At 45.2% G+C, this 18,712-nt stretch overlaps 1 protein-coding gene across 1 annotated transcript in view; it reads left to right on the top strand.

Moving 5' to 3' along the window:
- LOC306937310 (protein sidekick-2-like) overlaps positions 1 to 18,712 on the top strand; it is a gene marked incomplete at its 3' end in the record, with an annotated part of 81,935 nt that overhangs the window by 31,272 nt on the left and 31,951 nt on the right. Inside the window, exons 7-19 of the mRNA XM_079520981.1 lie at positions 625 to 708; positions 967 to 1,161; positions 3,638 to 3,754; positions 4,501 to 4,668; positions 5,142 to 5,244; positions 7,603 to 7,779; positions 8,886 to 9,022; positions 12,135 to 12,282; positions 14,135 to 14,275; positions 14,999 to 15,180; positions 16,649 to 16,764; positions 16,996 to 17,191; positions 17,773 to 17,871. Coding sequence (XP_079377107.1) covers positions 625 to 708; positions 967 to 1,161; positions 3,638 to 3,754; positions 4,501 to 4,668; positions 5,142 to 5,244; positions 7,603 to 7,779; positions 8,886 to 9,022; positions 12,135 to 12,282; positions 14,135 to 14,275; positions 14,999 to 15,180; positions 16,649 to 16,764; positions 16,996 to 17,191; positions 17,773 to 17,871 — 1,863 coding nt within the window. The remainder of the gene's footprint in view (positions 1 to 624; positions 709 to 966; positions 1,162 to 3,637; positions 3,755 to 4,500; positions 4,669 to 5,141; positions 5,245 to 7,602; positions 7,780 to 8,885; positions 9,023 to 12,134; positions 12,283 to 14,134; positions 14,276 to 14,998; positions 15,181 to 16,648; positions 16,765 to 16,995; positions 17,192 to 17,772; positions 17,872 to 18,712) is intronic.

The raw sequence follows: 18,712 nt of genomic DNA, 5'->3' as shown, positions 1-18,712 counted from the left end.
TTCTTTGATACGCATTAGGATTCGAATGAGCCTTCACACCTGCCACTTTCTGACAATGCGCAGCAGGATTCGTTTTAATCGCAGCAAAGCTTTCTGGTGTGAATGTCACCTCAGTCTCATTTCTCTCCAAAAGCACTTGAATATGATTAAAGCTCACATTTCATATCACACACACCATAATTCACTAGCCCCCTAAAAAGAAAATCGATTTTTTTATTTGAATAAATCGATTCATATCGTCGGGATTAATATCGATATACATCGATATACGATATATCGTTACATGCCTAATTGCTATGTATCCCACTGTTTCTCAACCAATGGTCCATTGACTACTAATAATTTCCTAATAATAATGAGTCAACCAGACAATCCAGTGCACTTCCCCCTCTTGAGATTCTAAGTACCGGTAACTCCCTTTTTCTGTTGAATTTCTTGACCTCCAACTACATGGACGGTCATACAGACGGGCGGTTTTGTTTTCTAAATGGGCATTTCACTATTAGATATTTGGCTGGTGCTTTTATGTCTTAACAACGGCCGCAACATCAGAGGGAGGAGCATTGATAATGGTGAGTGTAGCAGTGTTTTACTAATTTTGTTTTGTTTTGTTTCTTCCTACAGAACATCCTTTGTTTGTCAAAGAACCCCCGACTCACATCAGTGCAGAAATGGAGAAGGTGGTGGACATCCCCTGCCAGGCACGAGGTCAGAGGTGTTTTTTTTTCTTTTTTGCTGTGAGATGGTTTGTTCTCATGTGAGAGAGAGAGAGAGAGAGAGAGAGAGAGAGAGAGAGAGAATCACTTTTATCCTTTTGAAAACTGCATAATGATTACTTTCTACTTTCCATCATTTTAAGTAGGCCAACATTTTATGCCAGTACTTTTTGTAAGTAAGTTTTGAATTCTGGACTTTTACATTGCAGTCTTGATTGTGTGAGTACTTTTTCCGCCACTGTAATATTAGGCACACCTCAGCCGGACATAGTGTGGTATAAAGACGCGGTGGCCATCAGTCCAGTGAAGATCCCCAGATACAGGGTGTTGGTGGGAGGCAGTCTGCAGATCAACGGCCTCCTGCCAGACGACACCGGCATGTTCCAGTGCTTTGCCCGTAACCTGGCGGGAGAGATTCAGACCAACACCTACCTGGCTGTCACCAGTACGTCAGCAAACACACTTGCATTCCTAAAAGAAACAGTCTTCTCTTCTCTTCTCTTCTCTTCTCTTCTCTTCTCTTCTCTTCTCTTCTCTTCTCTTCTCTTCTCTTCTCTTCTCTTCTCTTCTCTTCTCTTCTCTTCTCTTCTCTTCTCTTCTCTTCTCTTCGATATGTTTTAAATCAAAAATAGCAGATGTGCAAGCTGTGAGTTTGTACTTTGTAGATCTGCTATTTTTGAATAGCCAACATGTAAATGGAAAAAGTGGTTACAGTAATAAGATTGTGATTATTACAGTTTTTCACGATTGTTAACACGCGTTTTTCACAACCTAACAGCATTCTCAAAACTACACACACAAAACTGAAAACCTCACACACAAAATGCTAAACCCTGACTCTCCATGATGACTCTTTGCCATCAAATCTCTTAACTGTTCCCAAAATGGAACTCGTGTTTTCATTTGGTACACACAGCCATATTTTCAAATGACACACACTATATATGTGTGGTGGAAGGAATAGAACAGAAAAATGTTCTAATGATGCCATCAACTGTGTAGTGGCTGAGATTGGGTTGGACCCTCTGGCTCATGGTCAAACCATGATTGAGCACATGGTCAACCACAGTTGCCCGAATCTCATTAGATATGACCGTTCTCCTTCTTCTTTCTCCTCTTCCTCCTCCTCTTCCTCCTCCTTGGCCTCCTCTCCCTCCTTCTCCTTCTCTCTGTCCACCTACTCCTCTACCTCGTCCTCCTCTCACTCTTAGTCTTACCCCTCTCCTTCTCTGGTTGTCGATCTCTTCAAGGTTCTCCATTGTTCACCCAACAAAACAGAGGCTCTCAAGTCCCTTGTATGCTGCAGTCCTGATTGCAAATTGCTCACATTCATTCATTCTCATTGATCTGAATGTTTAGAGATTTGACTATTTGTGTGTTGTGGGTTGATGCTTTGAGATGTTATGTGAGAAGTGTGTGCAACAACTGAACATTGTGTGTAGTGTTTGGACAACAAGGTAATGTGTAATTGACATCAGAGTGTAAAGAAGGAAAGTCAGAGTCTAATGCAGATAAGGGAGTGTGATGTAGTGCAAATTGTGTCGAGCGATTAGGTACATGAAGTGAAGGTTTTTGTGTGTTAACAATCGTGAAAAACTGTAACTACTTTTGCTGGGGACCCCCTGGAAGGACCCCTTTGAGAACCACTGCCCTAAAGTATGTCAGTATAGTATGTCTCCCACGTCTGGGGACCCCCTGGAAGGACCCCTTTGAGAACCACTGCCCTAAAGTATGTCAGTATAGTATGTCTCCCACGTCTGGGGACCCCCTGGAAGGACCCCTTTGAGAACCACTGCCCTAAAGTATGTCAGTATAGTATGTCTCCCACGGGGACCCCCTGGAAGGACCCCTTTGAGAACCACTGCCCTAAAGTATGTCAGTATAGTATGTCTCCCACGGGGACCCCCTGGAAGGACCCCTTTGAGAACCACTGCCCTAAAGTATGTCAGTATAGTATGTCTCCCACGGGGACCCCCTGGAAGGACCCCTTTGAGAACCACTGCCCTAAAGTATGTCAGTATAGTATGTCTCCCACGGGGACCCCCTGGAAGGACCCCTTTGAGAACCACTGCCCTAAAGTATGTCAGTATAGTATGTCTCCCACGGGGACCCCCTGGAAGGACCCCTTTGAGAACCACTGCCCTAAAGTATGTCAGTATAGTATGTCTCCCACGGGGACCCCCTGGAAGGACCCCTTTGAGAACCACTGCCCTAAAGTATGTCAGTATAGTATGTCTCCCACGTCTGGGGACCCCCTGGAAGGACCCCTTTGAGAACCACTGCCCTAAAGTATGTCAGTATAGTATGTCTCCCACGTCTCCGCTTCAATCCTCTCCACTTCTCTTCTCCTCTCCTCTCCCCTCTTTTTTTGTATTAATTCTTCTCTACACATCCTCTTTTCTTCTCTTCTCTTCTCGTCCCTTCTCCTGTTCTCTATCTCGTCCTCTTCGCCTCCGGCACCCATCCTCTATCTCGTTCCCTTAACAGTGACAGGCTTGTCACCTCAAACGCTGGGGCAATTATTGGCTATTTTGCACAAGAGAAAGAGCGAGAGCCAAAGCAGGAATGTCATCTCCTCCGCGCCAACTTGCACGAAACGAGACCTGGCAGAAGCCCCTTCGTTAACATCTTATGGCTCTATTAAGCTCTGAGCCATTGTCTGCTTTGTTAGAGAGAAAATCTATTTAATTCATGTCTCATTATCAGCTCTGATTGCGTGTTGGTTGTGCATGTGTGTGTGTGTGTGTGTGTGTGTGTGTGTGTGTGTGTGTGTGTGTGTGTGTGTGTGTGTGTGTGTGTGTGTGTGTGTGTGTGTGTGTGTGTGTGTGTGTGTGTGTGTGTGTGTGTGTGTGTGTGTGTGTGTGTGTGTGTGTGTGTGTGCATGCGTGCGGGCTTGTGTGAATGACCTCCTCCTGCACCAGGTATCGCTCCCAACATCACTGCCGGGCCGGCGGACAGCGCGGTGATTGACGGCATGTCAGTCATTCTCCACTGTGAGACCTCCGGAGCCCCGCGGCCAGCCATCACCTGGCAGAAAGGTGGGTTGGCTCGTAGCACGGGGGCAGCCGGGGCGCTACATTATTATAGCACATTGCCATCCTGTCAGATAAGAAATGTAGAGACAAAATGGCAGGCAAACTGTATGCACCATTCCTAGAAAATGAGGGGTCTGTTTTTACCCTCTCTCCTTCTCTAAAGCAGGGTTTTTTTTAATTTGCATGTAGTTCTCTCCCAGGGCGTTTCTCTAACTAAGGGATAATTGCTGTGATTTCTCTCGTTCACAATATTCAAAAGCTTAATTTCTGCTCTGTTGTACGTTGGTGTCGCACACTGAAAATATTGCATCGCATCTGTTCATTTTGACATTTTAGATTCTTTTTTTCAAAACAAATGTGAAAGTGTTAGTGGGTTTTTAGAAGGGGAGAGACATGCAGCAAAGGTTGTCATGAACAGGACTCGAACACACAGCGCACTGTCAGGCCAGAGCCTATATGTGGCATGCGCCTGGACCACTAGGCCAACGGGCACCTCGGGTGGTTAACTCTACATAGCCATTGCTAACTTCTGGCCCGGGAGTTCATGGTCTTCAAAATAAGTTATCCGGTTGAACCCTATTGTGGCAGGGAAGGCACACAGACTGAAACAATTGTGCCAGTCAACGAGTTAACAAGAGCTTGTGACTAAATAATAACTACATTGGATCCATTGGAACACAGGTTGTTCATTTCCATTTAATGAAACTTTGGACTATATCTGCCCCCCCCCTTCCGTCTCCCCCCCGCAGGGGAGCGTGTGCTGGCCAGTGGCTCGGTCCAGCTGCCCAGGTACACCCTGCTGGAGTCAGGCAGCCTGCTGATCAGCCCGTCCCACCTGTCGGACGCTGGCACCTACACATGCATGGCCAGTAACTCCAGGGGCATTGACGAGGCTGCCTCCGACTTGCTGGTCTGGGGTCAGTAGAACACAAACCTGGTTTATATTACCCTACTACTACCGCAAGGCGTACATATTTTATTGCAGCCCGAAGAAACATATAAAACAAAGGAATCACGGCCACGAAAACAAGCCCAAAACCATTGAAAATGTCAAATTCATGTCAATGGAAAATAGTCTTTTGTTTCTCTCATTTCCTGGAGAGGTTGCCCTTTCGGTCATCATCAATAGTTTATGAATGCATGTACACAGGGCATACTAGTTATTTTTGAGTGAATTGCACCACAGGCTCTCTGCACCATACATCCAAGCGATGTGAGGGAAAAAAAGAAAAAAGGGAAGAAAAAAAGAAACTCCACTAGTGTTAGGCTGGATCAGGCAACAAAGCTAGACAAAGCTGGGAGTGAATCCAGTGTAAACTCAGCGGCCTCAGTTCAATCAGCCGTTCAAACAAGAGACTGTGATGTGTGACCTTGCCGTGTGTTCCCACAGCGCGGACCCGTATCACCAAGCCCCCTCAGGATCAGAGCGTCATCAAAGGAACCAAGGCTGTTATGACCTGCGGCGTGACCCATGACCCCAGCGTCACTGTCAAGTAAGGATTTTTGTATTTATTTTTGTATTTATTTTTTCAAGTAAGGTTTATGTTTTTTTTTTTATTCTATTTATTTTCACTCCACTGTATGAGATTAAAGGATTACGTTGAAAGCTGACATAATTTTCTAACAATGCAGCCGCATTTATAAACTGTCACACACATTTCTTTTGAGGCGGGATTAATGTCCCTCACTCTAGCATCTTTTTGGTTTCCAAAACAAGGGCCAGGAATGGCAATGTTGTTCTTAACCACTTAAACAATCTATTCTTGGGGAAAAAGCGGTTGTGAGTTATCTAAAAGCTTGCAGATCGGGCTATTTTTGGCTAATATCCCCTAGGGTTAATAAGCTGGTGAAATCTGTGCGACAATCTTGCAGCGTTTATCCGCTCCTAAGGTGACCTCTTATGGTCAGTTTGAGGAATTAGCCGGCCTCTTTTTCTCGGGCGCCCCCCAGACAGTCTTGACTGTGATGGAGTGCAGAGTATTTGCATCTGTCTCAGAGGGTGTGGAGTGATGTCTGTGGAGCCCAGTGATTAGAGTGCCTGTCACCTGTGGGGCCCTGGCATTGATCGGATCGCGGGGTAAACAGATGAATATGTAAACAGAGTAATAACTTCAGACAGCGCCTTTAATTAAACACAACACAGAAGAGATTAGCTGGAGAGCCCAAACAGTCGCAATTAATCATTGGGAAGTTCTGTGTGTGTGTGTGTGTGTGTGTGTGTGTGTGTGTGTGTGTGTGTGTGTGTGTGTGTGTGTGTGTGTGTGGGGGTGTGTGTGTGTGTGTGTGTGTCTGTGTGTGCATGTGCGCAAGCAGTGGTGGATAAAGTACTCACAAATTTTACATAAGTAATAGTACCATTACTGCAATATAGAAGTACTCTGTTACAAGTAAAAGTCAGGAATTCAAAATGCACTTGAGTAAAAGTATAAATGTATTGACATCAAAATCAAAAGTACGAAAAGTAAAAGTACTCATTCATTATGCAGAATGTCACGTATAAAAATCATTTGATAATAGCAGATCTACAAGCTCACAATACACCACATCGCGACGCAGCTTGTAGACCGTCTATTTTCAAATGGCCGAAATGGTTAATGTATGTTTGGAATAATCAAAATCTACAAAGTAACTATAGTAACTAAAGTTTTTAAATAAATGTAGTGGAGTAAAAGTACAATATTTGGATCCGAGATGTAGTAGAGTGAAAGTGAAAGTATTGGAAATTGGAAATACTCACAGAACTTAAGTAAATGTACTTTCCACCACCACTTTCCACCATTTGAGAGCGAGACTGAGAGCCAGAGAGAGATGGAGAGTCTGGCATGCATGTGGCCAGGTGTCATGTCATGTATGTGATGTGTACTGTACTGTATGTGAGAGACAGAGACATTATTCATATCACATTGCCAGCAGCCCCACAACACGTTCCATATGGTATCAAACTATCAACACCTTCTGTGTTTTGTTGTCTGAACCGAGCGCAGCACACTGTCACCACCGTGTGCCTGTCACAGTGACGTGACAGGCACAACGTGTGTGTGTGTGTGTGTGTGTGTGTGTGTGTGTGTGTGTGTGTGTGTGTGTGTGTGTGTGTGTGTGTGTGTGTGTGTGTGTGTGTGTGTGTGTGTGTGTGTGTGTGTGTGTGTGTGTGTGTGTGTGTGTATTGTCCTTGTGTTTGGGAGTCTGGGCCATGTTCACAAACATGTGCTCTGTGGCCTGCAATTGGGAGGATTGCAAAAGACAAATGCAGAAAAGTTCTGTCTCAGCTATCACGGGCAGTCTGTCTATCTGGAGAAGAGCATGTTTCATATATCCTTGAGTAGCTAAGGAGGGAAAAATAAATGAATCATCTTTCAAATGTCTGCATATACAGTAGTATGTCATCACTGTGTAATCTTTTCCCCCGCTGTGTGTTAATAAGCATGTGCAGCAGTTGTATCTGGTTTGATCGTATTATGTAACATTCTTGTGATCAATGTACGGGGATCTATTAGCCGGTATTGCGTTTTTTGTGCAGATATAAATATAAGAATTCAAATGTGTGTGCAGTATGCACTCACATGTACTATACTGTGGGCGGCTGTGAATCAGGAGGTAGAGCAGGTCGTCCAATGATCCATGGGTCGGTGGTTTGAATCCCGGCTCCTCCTGTCTACATGTCGAAGTGTCCTTGGGAAAGACACTGAACCCTAAATTGCTCCCGATGTGCTGGTTGGTACCTTGCATGGCTTCCGCTGCAATCGGTGTATGAATGTGTGTGTGAATGGGTGAATGTAATGCACAATCTATGTAAAGCGCCTTGGATAAAGGCGCTATATAAATGCACCATTTACCATTTATGCGTTCCCTAGGCACGTGTGGGACAAGAGCGGCTCGTTGATTGACGTGAGCGTGTCTCCGCGCCTGCGGCTGGATCCCGACGGGACCCTTCACATCTCCCAGACGTGGTCGGGCGACATCGGAACATACACCTGCAGGGTGACCTCGGTGGGTGGGAACGACTCCCGCAGCGCCCACCTCCGAGTCAGGTAGGGCGCCACACGGCGGCTACGCTGTCTCCTCTCCCTCCCACCTCATCTCAATCTCTCATTACTTAGTGTTGCATCTTGCAGTGTTGATTCTGTCGACTAACAGTATGACGAAAAATGTTCGTTGACTAGCTTTTTGCCAGGTGTAAACCTGGCTTACAGTCGCTAGTGCAAGTGCTAGTAGCGACCTAGTCATGATTGGCTGCCTCCTAAGCCAATGGGAGTCTGAACCCATACTCTGAAACGCTGCACTGCGGAGCGAGAAAGTGGCAACAGCAGCTAATGTTATGCGCTAACTGGAGCTACAGGAAAGCCATAACAAAACACAGTGTCGGAAACAGCCGGGAGGTTGTGACAGAGAAACATAAAGTTAAAACAAGATTAGATAATAATAGCGGAAAGAAACGGAGACAGCGCTTGTTGCACCTGACAGTTAATGATATGCATTTCATTCTTGTTTCACTGTTCATCAGCTCCTCTTGTAATCACTGAATCTGTTCCTAATGCTAACAGCAGCAACAGGATGTGTCTGCTTTACACAGCCTTATTGACTCTCAATGTCTTTGTTTTGTTTTCTGTGGTTTATGTCGTCACCGTCGGGCAGAAACCTTTTATCTCCATATTATAAAACATTTTTAGTTTTTTTTCATAAATGAACGGCCTACTTGATCACGCAAAAGCATCAAAAGTAACAGATGTGTGGCCTGGGCCATGGCTCAATGGTCCAGGCACCATGCCTGGTCCAGTGCCGCCAGGGCACCTATAGGCTGCTTATCCAGCTTGACAGCGTGTCACATGTTCGAATCCTGAGGACCTTTGCTGCGTGTCACTCATACTTTTCTCTCGCTCATCATTCTACTGTCATTCTACAGTCTACTGTCTACTGTACCAAAATAATATATATATAATATATATATATAATATATATATATATATATATATATATATATATATATAGTAAACTGTATATAGGAAACGTGGCACAAACAGATCTGCTACTTTTGCTAATCTTGAATGTGAACAGTTTTGGACGAGGATGAGGTTTCCAGCCGACAGAGCCGATTTATACACTCACACACGCATCAACATAATAATCCCTCATACAGGCAGTTGCCCCACGCTCCAGAGAACCCGCTAGCCGCTCTGAGCGCCACGGAGAGGAGGGCCATCAACCTGACGTGGGTGCAGGCTTTCGACGGCAACAGCCCCCTGATCCGCTACATCCTGGAGGTGTCTGAGAACAGTAAGTCTGCTCTGTGGAGAGACACAGTATGTCTGCTTAGGGTTAGTAAGTGGAGGGATAGTTAGTAAGTTAAGGGATAGTTCACCCTCAAAATGACTTGTTTTCGATCGTTTACTCACCCCATGGAGACTTGAATTCATGGATTATAATTTTTTATCCCACGATTGTTCTAAACCTTTTTTGTCACCGAGTGTCAATTGTCTAGTGTAATCTTGGGCACTACACTCCCTCTGCCAACCTGGGCAGAGCAACGGACTGACCTCCTGCTTCCTTCCATGATGAGGAGTCCAAGCCACTTCTCCCTCACTCAACACCTGACATGGGGGGGTTTCCCCGGTTGGACGTAGTGTGTGGAAGGAACACGTTATTCCAACCAGTTCCTTTTCCCCTCCATCATGCGCTACCCGTTACCCGCGACGCGGCCCGCAAGTCAGCCGCTGCCCGAAAATTACGAGTATAGGAGCTTGCTCTGTCCCTAAATGGTATTTTGGTCCAGTGTCACCCGCTATCTATTATGCAGACACCGGTATTTGCACCTAGAGGTGTGGTCATAGGCGTACTGGCACGCTTTCCCCTAAATTGCTATTTTGGTCACACACATTTGGGAAGGAGCATAGTGGAGTTTAAAAGCACCCGTAAGCCGTATGCCAAATTTGTTTGGTATAGAGCGGTGCGCACCGCGCGCCTGCAATGGAGATGTCCGGAGTCAGGCTGCTTCATCTGATCATCTCTCCTTATTCTCCTATGCATCTCTTTGTAATTTTCCTATAATCAGCAGAAGTGAGTGCCTATCACTTCCTTGTGTCCATTGTGCTTATATATGTCTAGTCAAAGAAGTTATTTGACTTAAGTTGTGCCAGCCACTGTGCACGATTCCATTTGCTCGTTCAGTTTCATCACCCCATAGCACAGCAAATGGGGTTTAATCCGATTTCCCAGAAATGTCATTTACGGTTTATACCGTTTCGTAGAGACCAAATGACCAAATGAAAGCTTGAATTTCGATGATCACACAAAAATTAGTGAGATTTGAGCGAGTTGTGACTCAATGAAAAGACGAGTGTTCTTGGCTCTGTGCGCGGTGGGAAAAACTCTTCCATGGGAGAACGTAAGGCTATGAAGCAATAGCACTGGGCAACGGATAAGGGATCTCTTAAAGACAATGGCATGTGGCACAGTGATTGGTTTAATTATTGTAACACCGAAACCACACCTATGCATAATGTAACGGGTAACAGATGTGTTTTAGGGATTTAGACTAACCAAAATACCAACTTTAGTGGGGGAACACCCCTTTCCCACTGCTAAATCCCCAAATAGTGTATTTAGAAAGCTCAAACTAAAATGGAGCCCATCAGTCTACTTTGTGTATGACCACTGCTGGTCATCAAATTATTGGCTTAGGAATGCAACAAAAACTAAAAAAATACCTATTCAAGTCTCCATGGGGTGAGTAATTGCTAGAAAACAAGTCACTTTAAGGCCTCACTCACAGATTGCTGTATGCTTGTTGTATACAAAGGGTGTGACACAGCTTGCCCCAATGCATTTCCAATGGGAGTCACATGGTTTGACACAACATTTGTGTTGTATGAGGGGGAGGGGCGCAGTCGAAACACAGCCGAAAGCCATACAACAGCTTGTAGTCCAAAATGTGGACTACAAACCATGTGACTTCCATTGGAAATGCATTGGGGCGGCCATGACACTCACAACAATCATACAACAAGCATGCATCAATGTTTTAAAGGTCTGAGTGAGGCCTAAGGCTGAGCTCACACCTTTCATGCAATTCTCGTGCTCGTTGGATGCTCGTTGGATGCATGTTGTGTTGTGTCATGGCCGCCCAATGCATTGCCAATGGAGGTCACATAGTTTGACCCAACATTGTGTTGTGTGAGGGGGAGGGGCGCAGTCGTGCGCCCCTCCCCCTCACACAACACAATGTTGGGTCAAACCATGTGACCTCCATTGGAAATGCATTGGGCCGCTGGGCGGCCATGACACAACACCCAACGAGCAGAGAATTGCATGAAAGGTGTGAGCTCAGCCTAAGGGTGAACTATTTGCAATGGTGGAAATAGTAGTCAAATGTTTTATTTGAGTACTTTTTTATTTGAGTTAAAGTATCAATTCAACTTTGTAAAAAACAAAGACTCTGCTGCAATCGTTTCGGCATTAAAATATACTTAAAGTATCAAAAGTACTGAGCTTGTAGATTGTGTATATAGGTCTGAACTCTGAAGTGGCTAATGTATGGTATATGGTTTGTAATATTAATCTAAATTAAAAGTAAATAGTATAACTAAACGTTTTCAAATAATTGTAGTGGAGTAAAAGTACAATATTTGCCTTCTACTGGAGTAGACGTAAAAGTATTGAAAATTGGGAAATACTCTAGTAAAGTATTGAGTATGTGTACTTAATAGTTTACTTTACACCACTGGTTAATTGAGATTAGTCTCCGGCTACAGCAGGCGTCACGCTGCGATGCACTCTGTGTGGAATCTGTGGATTTGGGTTCATAAATTATCATAATACTGCTGAACACTGTGGGATGAACTGAGAATGAATATGATCTGACACATTACTCTGTTCTGTTCTGTTCTGTTCTGTTCTGTTCTGTTCTGTTCTGTTCTGTTCTGTTCTGTTCTGTTCTGTTCTGTTCTGTTCTGTTCTGTTCTGTTCTGTTCTGTCCATTCATTTGTTCACCATACATCTATTCATTAATTCATCCATCCATCCATTCATTCATTCACCATCATTAATTAATTAATTTGTTCGTTCACTATTCATTCATTCATTCACTTTCCATCCATCCACCCATCCATCCATCCATCCATATATAATGAACTAATTCCACCATCCATCCATCCATCCATCCATCCATCCATCCATCCATCCGTATATAATGAACTAATTCCACCATCCATCCATCCATCCATCCATCCATCCATCCATCCATCCATCCATCCGTATATAATGAACTAATTCCACCATCCATCCATCCATCCATCCATGCATCCATCCATCCATCCATCCATCCATCCATGCATCCATCCATCCATCCATCCATCCGTAATTAACTAATTCCTCCATCCATGGGTTGTAGATGCTCCATGGACGGTGTTGTTAGCTAACGTGGAGCCAGAGTCCACTGGGGTGACAGTGAGCGGGCTCATCCCAGCGCGCTCCTACCAGTTCCGCCTGTGCGCCGTCAACGACGTGGGGAGGGGCCAGTTCAGCAAAGAGACAGAGCGGTGGGTAGAGACTACACTTCAGAATGCTGTTTCTAATCTGATAACGTTCTTATGTCCTTAGTTTAGCGCAACTTCACAGTATAACACCCAGGAGAACGTAACAATCTGACGCTTTGAGAACTTTTATATGGTTCTGGTACAGCCTGTTCTTTTTTCCCCCACATCTCGTCTATGTCATCCAGTCTCGTTGGTTATTTCCTCTTAGTCTAACTCTAAGCCCTCTTTTTTCGGGTTTCGTTCCTGAGGGGAATGACTGGGAGATGAGACTACATGGGGACGACAGCTCTTTTCAACAGATAACTGTGAATGAGCTGAAATTGTGCTTTGTGAAGACTTGATGGGTGCACTGACCCAGCTTCATCTTGACAACTGTCTCTCTCTCTCTGCCTCTCTCTTTCACCACCTCAGCCTAACTATTTCGTCTTTACTTTAAGAGTGCTACCCACAGAATTGTTTGAATCAGTCAGAACTCCAGACAGACTCGAATTCCCAGCGTGGGGATTTGAAGCCCCCCATGCCTCTTTGATCCTAAACACCCTGTTTCATCTCGGCACGGCGCGGCACTCAGGCTCGACCGAGAACAAATCAAGATGTCAAAAATTGATGTCTTAAATTGACAAAGTCAAGCTTAAAAAGCAAAGTATAGCCACATCTCTCTTTGGCTCTCTCTCTCATCTCCCCCCTCTCTCTCTATCTTTCCAATTCCTTCTATTAAGTCCAACTGCAGTATTCAGTTCATTGCAATCTGTTTTATTTTAATTCTTTCAGCGCCATTGTCGTTGATTAATGGCAATTGAAGCCTATTCTTTGATACTACGCTTACCGCCATTGCCGTTGATTAATGGCAATTGCGCTTTTATAGCGCATTCGATCGATCGAGCCATAATGCTACTTACGTTAGCCGGTTAGCTAGCTATGTTGTTGTCACAGCACTGGATCGTCCATCTTAGATCGTCGTCGCCATAATAATCCATTCTATCTGTTTCTTTCAATCGCCTGTATCTCATATTCCTTGTCCCAGATGGCATTTTTGGTCAAAACAACGTTTCTTTGACGGCACAGAGCCGACGATGTGGACCTCTCCAGTGCACCAACATAGATCGATCTTGTAAACAAGGCCTGTCCAGGCTCCGTTGAGCTTACTAGGATAATACTACTTCCGGTAGACTGGAAATGTGGCTTTTCAAAATAAGAGCTCAAATGGGAAAAATGCTGGCGTGAATTAGATCCTAATTTTTCAATAAATGCTAGCGCTGTAAGTGTTAAGGAAAGTTACATGGTGTATTTCTAAGGCATCTACAAAGTACTGTACAAAGGGAAACCATCAAGTAAAAGAATAATTAATGGGACCCAAGACTGAAAAAGTTTGTGTCCGTGTGTGTGTGTGTGTGTGTGTGTGTGTGTGTGTGTGTGTGTGTGTGTGTGTGTGTGTGTGTGTGTGTGTGTGTGTGTGTGTGTGTGTGTGTGTGTGTGTGTGTGTGTGTGTGTGTGTGCGCGCGCGCGCGTGTGTGCGTGTGTGCATCTCTCTCCCTCTGTCTCTCTTTAATTTTGTCATTCTGGCCAGTCCTAACCAAGACCTCTTTAATTCTTGTCAAGCTGCAGTAGCAACTCGCCCCTCAGAGAACAGCATTACGAAGACATATCTATTGGATACAGGCGCAGTGAGACTCGTTCCTTGACCAAACCAACCTCGCTTTGTACTGCCCCAATTTCTCACATGATTTGTATGATGAAATGACATAGAAATATGCAGAAGCTATGGATAATTAATGCATGTTTTTTTTAACCCTCCTGATCTGTCCGCCCCTCTCTCTCTCTCTCTCTCTCTCTCTCTCTCTCACCCCTCCATCAGACTGTCTCTCCCAGAAGAGCCACCCAGTGCCCCACCACAGACTATGATCGCCAGCGGCCGCACCAACCAGTCCATTATGATCCAGTGGCAGCCACCCCCGGAGAGCCACCAGAATGGTCCGCTCCAAGGCTACATTATCAGGTCTGACGACGAAAGAAAGCCCCTGGCTGATTCCTTCCTACTGAGCACTCTCTGTCTCGGGGCCGTCGCTATTCAGATGTGATAATAACTCCAATCTGAATCACACTGTTCTGCTAACTCTCACCTCAGTGCAGTGAAAGCATAATTGGTCCCAATTACACCTTTCCCTCTCTCTCCCTGTTATACCACCTCTTTATGTAGTTCCTCACGGGATTGCGTTGCTTCCCCCTCGTTCTATTGTTGAGAATCTGCACTCATAGTCACACGCGCCCCTCTCCCCATATCTTTTGCGGCTGTTATCAGTGGTGGAAGAAGTACTAAAATGTTTTACTTGAGTAAAAGTATCATTTTACTAGCTATTTTCAAATAGCTAGTATTGTAGCAAGCACTGAATAACGCTTGTTTTCAAATAGCTAGTATTGAAGCAAGCATTGAATAAAGCTTGTTTTGACCAAAAACGCAATCTGGGAAAATAATCTGAGATAAAAGCATTTTTCTGGATCTCATAACGTGGAGTGAAGTGAACATTTCAGTTACAGTACATTCAATTTCCTGTTGTATCTGTTGCTTAGCAAACCGCTGGATTAGACTTGACGTAAATCTACGTCAGCGGTGCAGGGGAATGTGTCAAGTACAGTACTTGAGTAAATGTACTTAATTACTTCACACCACTGGCCGTCATACATACAGTACATTACTTTTTTTCTCTTTCCTCCACCGTAGGTATTGCCTGTCTGGTCTTCCGGTGGACTGTCAGATCAAGAACATCACCAGCCCAGACCAGACCAGTCTGCTGCTGGAGGACCTGATCATCTGGACCAACTATGAGATGGAGGTGGCCGCTTACAACGGAGCGGGCCGGGGCATCTACAGCCACAAGGTCACCGAGTGGACGCTGCAAGGAGGTGAGTCTACAGCCATAAGGTCACTGAGTGGACGCTGCAAGGAGGTGAGTCTACAGCCACAAGGTCACCGAGTGGATGCTGCAAGGAGGTGAGTCTACAGCCATAAGGTCACCGAGTGGACGCTGCAAGGAGGTGAGTCTACAGCCATAAGGTCACTGAGTGGACGCTGCAAGGAGGTGAGTCTACAGCCATAAGGTCACTGAGTGGACGCTGCAAGGAGGTGAGTCTACAGCAACAAGGTCACTGAGTGGACGCTGCAAGGAGGTGAGTCTACAGCAACAAGGTCACTGAGTGGACGCTGCAAGGAGGTGAGTCTACAGCCATAAGGTCACTGAGTGGATGCTGCAAGGAGGTGAGTCTACAGCCATAAGGTCACTGAGTGGACGCTGCAAGGAGGTGAGTCTACAGCCATAAGGTCACTGAGTGGATGCTGCAAGGAGGTGAGTCTACAGCCATAAGGTCACTGAGTGGATGCTTCAAGGAGGTGAGTCTACAGCCATAAGGTCACTGAGTGGATGCTGCAAGGAGGTGAGTCTACAGCCATAAGGTCACTGAGTGGATGCTGCAAGGAGGTGAGTCTACAGCCATAAGGTCACTGAGTGGACGCTGCAAGGAGGTGAGTCTACAGCCATAAGGTCACTGAGTGGATGCTGCAAGGAGGTGAGTCTACAGCCATAAGGTCACTGAGTGGATGCTTCAAGGAGGTGAGGCGCCCAGCGTCCCAAAGTGTGTTCCATCCGGCCTGAATCGGCGCTGTGGCTGTTTTTCTTGCACGCGTGGGCAGGTTCAGTGTCTTGTGTTGGAGGTTCCAACTGAAGCAGTGAGCCCAGTGGTGGAAAAAGTATCAATACTGCAATATAGAAATACTCAGTTTTCAAATCTTTTGAAAGTAGCAGATCTGCAAGCTCTTATCATCATACATCATCTCATTCCGGCCAATTAGAATTTGCGTCCTCACTTTTGTCTTCAATGTTTGTGTTTTTGCAATGTTTTTGCAACACAAACACTCAAAGCTGGCCATTCATTATCAATGGCATTCAATGTTTGTGTAAGGACAATGTTGTTGTGCTGGACATAGGAAGGGCTAGCGCCCCTCAAAAAAGAGCAGACCAGGTAGGCTACAGAGCCAAACCCAGTCAAGTATAGAGGTATATTTACGTGGCGTTAAGCAGATTCAAATATATTCAGAGATGACCTACAACGTAGTAGGAAAGAGTGGCCACAAAAAAACTGCCCAGTCAGCTTCACTTACTGTGTCACCTTTCAAACCGAGCACTCCTGGGCATTCACACCAACATAAACAAGACCGGCAAACAAACAACCTGCCTCTACTGCTGTGCATTTCTTATGAACTCATCTCACTCTCTCTCTCTTTCGTGTTTATCATTCTCTCTATCCCCTCTCTCTGTCTCTCTGTCCTTTTTCCTTTGTCCTTCCTGTTTTCTTTTCTATTCATCCTGTGGCTCAGTGCCGACCGTGCCACCAGGGAACGTGCAAGCCGAGGCTGTCAACTCCACCGCCATTCGTTTTACATGGAGCGCTCCCTCCCCTCAGTTCATCAACGGGATTAACCAGGGATACAAGGTGAGTCAGTGGGCTCGCTACTGTGTGCCACACTGCCCTCTAGTGGGCGGAAACAGTAGATAGCAGCGCGCTGTCAAAACAAGCATCGATTGACATTTTGTCATGTCACCAATTTACCTGACTGCTCGTTGGCGCGCAAGGCATCGGTTCTCCCTGTCAGAATCACAGAGCGTGAAAGGCCATGCTTGTTTTCCCCTGCTCGCCCATTTTGATGTTTCACCTCTCCCGCAGCTGTTGGCGTGGGAAGTGGACCGCGAGGACGAGGTCACCGTGGTGATGGCGCGCCCCAACTTCCAGGACAGCGTTCACGCGGGCTACGTCCCGGGCCTGAACAAGTTCACCGAATACTACACCTCGGTGCTGTGCTTCACCACCCCGGGAGACGGGCCCCGCAGCCCGCCTCAGCGGATACGCACCCACGAGGATAGTAAGTCCATTTAACGCTGAGATTGCACAAAATATGGAACCTCGTGTGGGTCCGTGTGGTTACATCTGTACACTCTCAGAGTAACAAATGGATACAGTACATTCATGTGTATGGTTATTAAAGGTGTAAATAGTGATATTGTTTTTTTGTTTTTTGGGGGCCTTTTTTGCCTTTATTGATAGATACACAGTAAGTCCACAGGAAACAGGGAGAGAGATGGGGGGGGGAGACATGCAGCAAAGTTCGTCAGGATCGGGACTCGAACTTGCGACACACTGTCAGGCTGGATTACCAGCCTAGGTGCCTGGACCGCTAGGCCGGCCCAGGCCGTCTCTTCAGTTCTTTAGGGAACAGAAGATGCATTTTCATGTTCAGAATGTCAAGTTTATCCAATCTGGGGAGAGAACAAAGAAATGAGTGGACAAAATTGGAACACTAATAAATTGACGCTGATAAAAGGGCGCCTGATTGGCTGAATGTAGAGCTTTAAAACCTGTTCACCAAAACCCTTTTTGAACCTGAAGCATCTTGATTTCTTTTGTCATTGTTCAAATGGGTTGCTCTGGTTTGTGTGTGTGCAGCTCCTGGTGCCGTGGGTCACCTGAGCTTCACAGAGATCCTGGACACGTCGCTCAAAGTCAGCTGGAAAGACCCGCAGGAGAGAAACGGCATCCTCACAGGTCCTACTGCCATTAAAGATCTCGTTGTTATATCCTCTCTGTTGCAGTGGTGTAAAGCAGGGGTTCTCAACGTTTTTGGCCGGGGACCCCCGGAAATGCTTTGGCAATGTCTCGGGACCCCCGCCCCGCCCCCTCCCGACCCCCAATATAAATTGACTGCTACAATAACCTTAAACCATTTTGGGCGGGAACCCCTTTTGGTGTTTTAAGCATTGTTATAATTTAGCTATTGAAAAATAGCAGATCTACAAGCTCGTAGCTTGTAGGTCTGCTATTTTTGAAAAATCGTGAAAATAAAATTTAAAAAAAAATCTTTTTTATTTTATTTTTTTTTAAATAATTTGGGGACCCCCTAAAATAATTTGGCGACCCCCCGAGGGGTCGCGACCCACGGTTTGAGAACCCCTGGTGTAAAGTAACAAAGTACATTTACTAAGTACTGTACTTTGAGGTATATTTTTTTACTTTACTTGAGTATTTACAATTTTCAGTACTTTTACTTCTACCCCACTACATCTCAGTGGCAAATATAGTAGTGTTACTCCACTACAATAATTTGGGAACTTTAGTTACTAGTTACTTTGTAGATTTTGAATATTATTGCAAAACATACCATATAATAACCACTTCAGCCCTTTATTTTGGCCATTTGAAAATAGCCGATCTACAAGCTCACAATGCATCGTGAAGTGACGCATTGTGTGCTTGTAGATCGGCTATTTTCAAAATATTTAGTAACATTTTATACATTTGAAAACTTGTGAAACAGAATAATGCGTACTTTTACTTTTGATACTTTAACCCATTTTGGGCGGGAACCCCTTTTGGTGTAAGCATTATG

The sequence above is a fragment of the Electrona antarctica genome (assembly GCF_951216825.1).
Source record: "Electrona antarctica genome assembly, chromosome: 14".
Classification (NCBI taxonomy): domain Eukaryota; kingdom Metazoa; phylum Chordata; class Actinopteri; order Myctophiformes; family Myctophidae; genus Electrona; species Electrona antarctica.
Note: the sequence above shows the minus strand (reverse complement) of the source record. Positions and strands in the feature narration are given on the sequence as shown.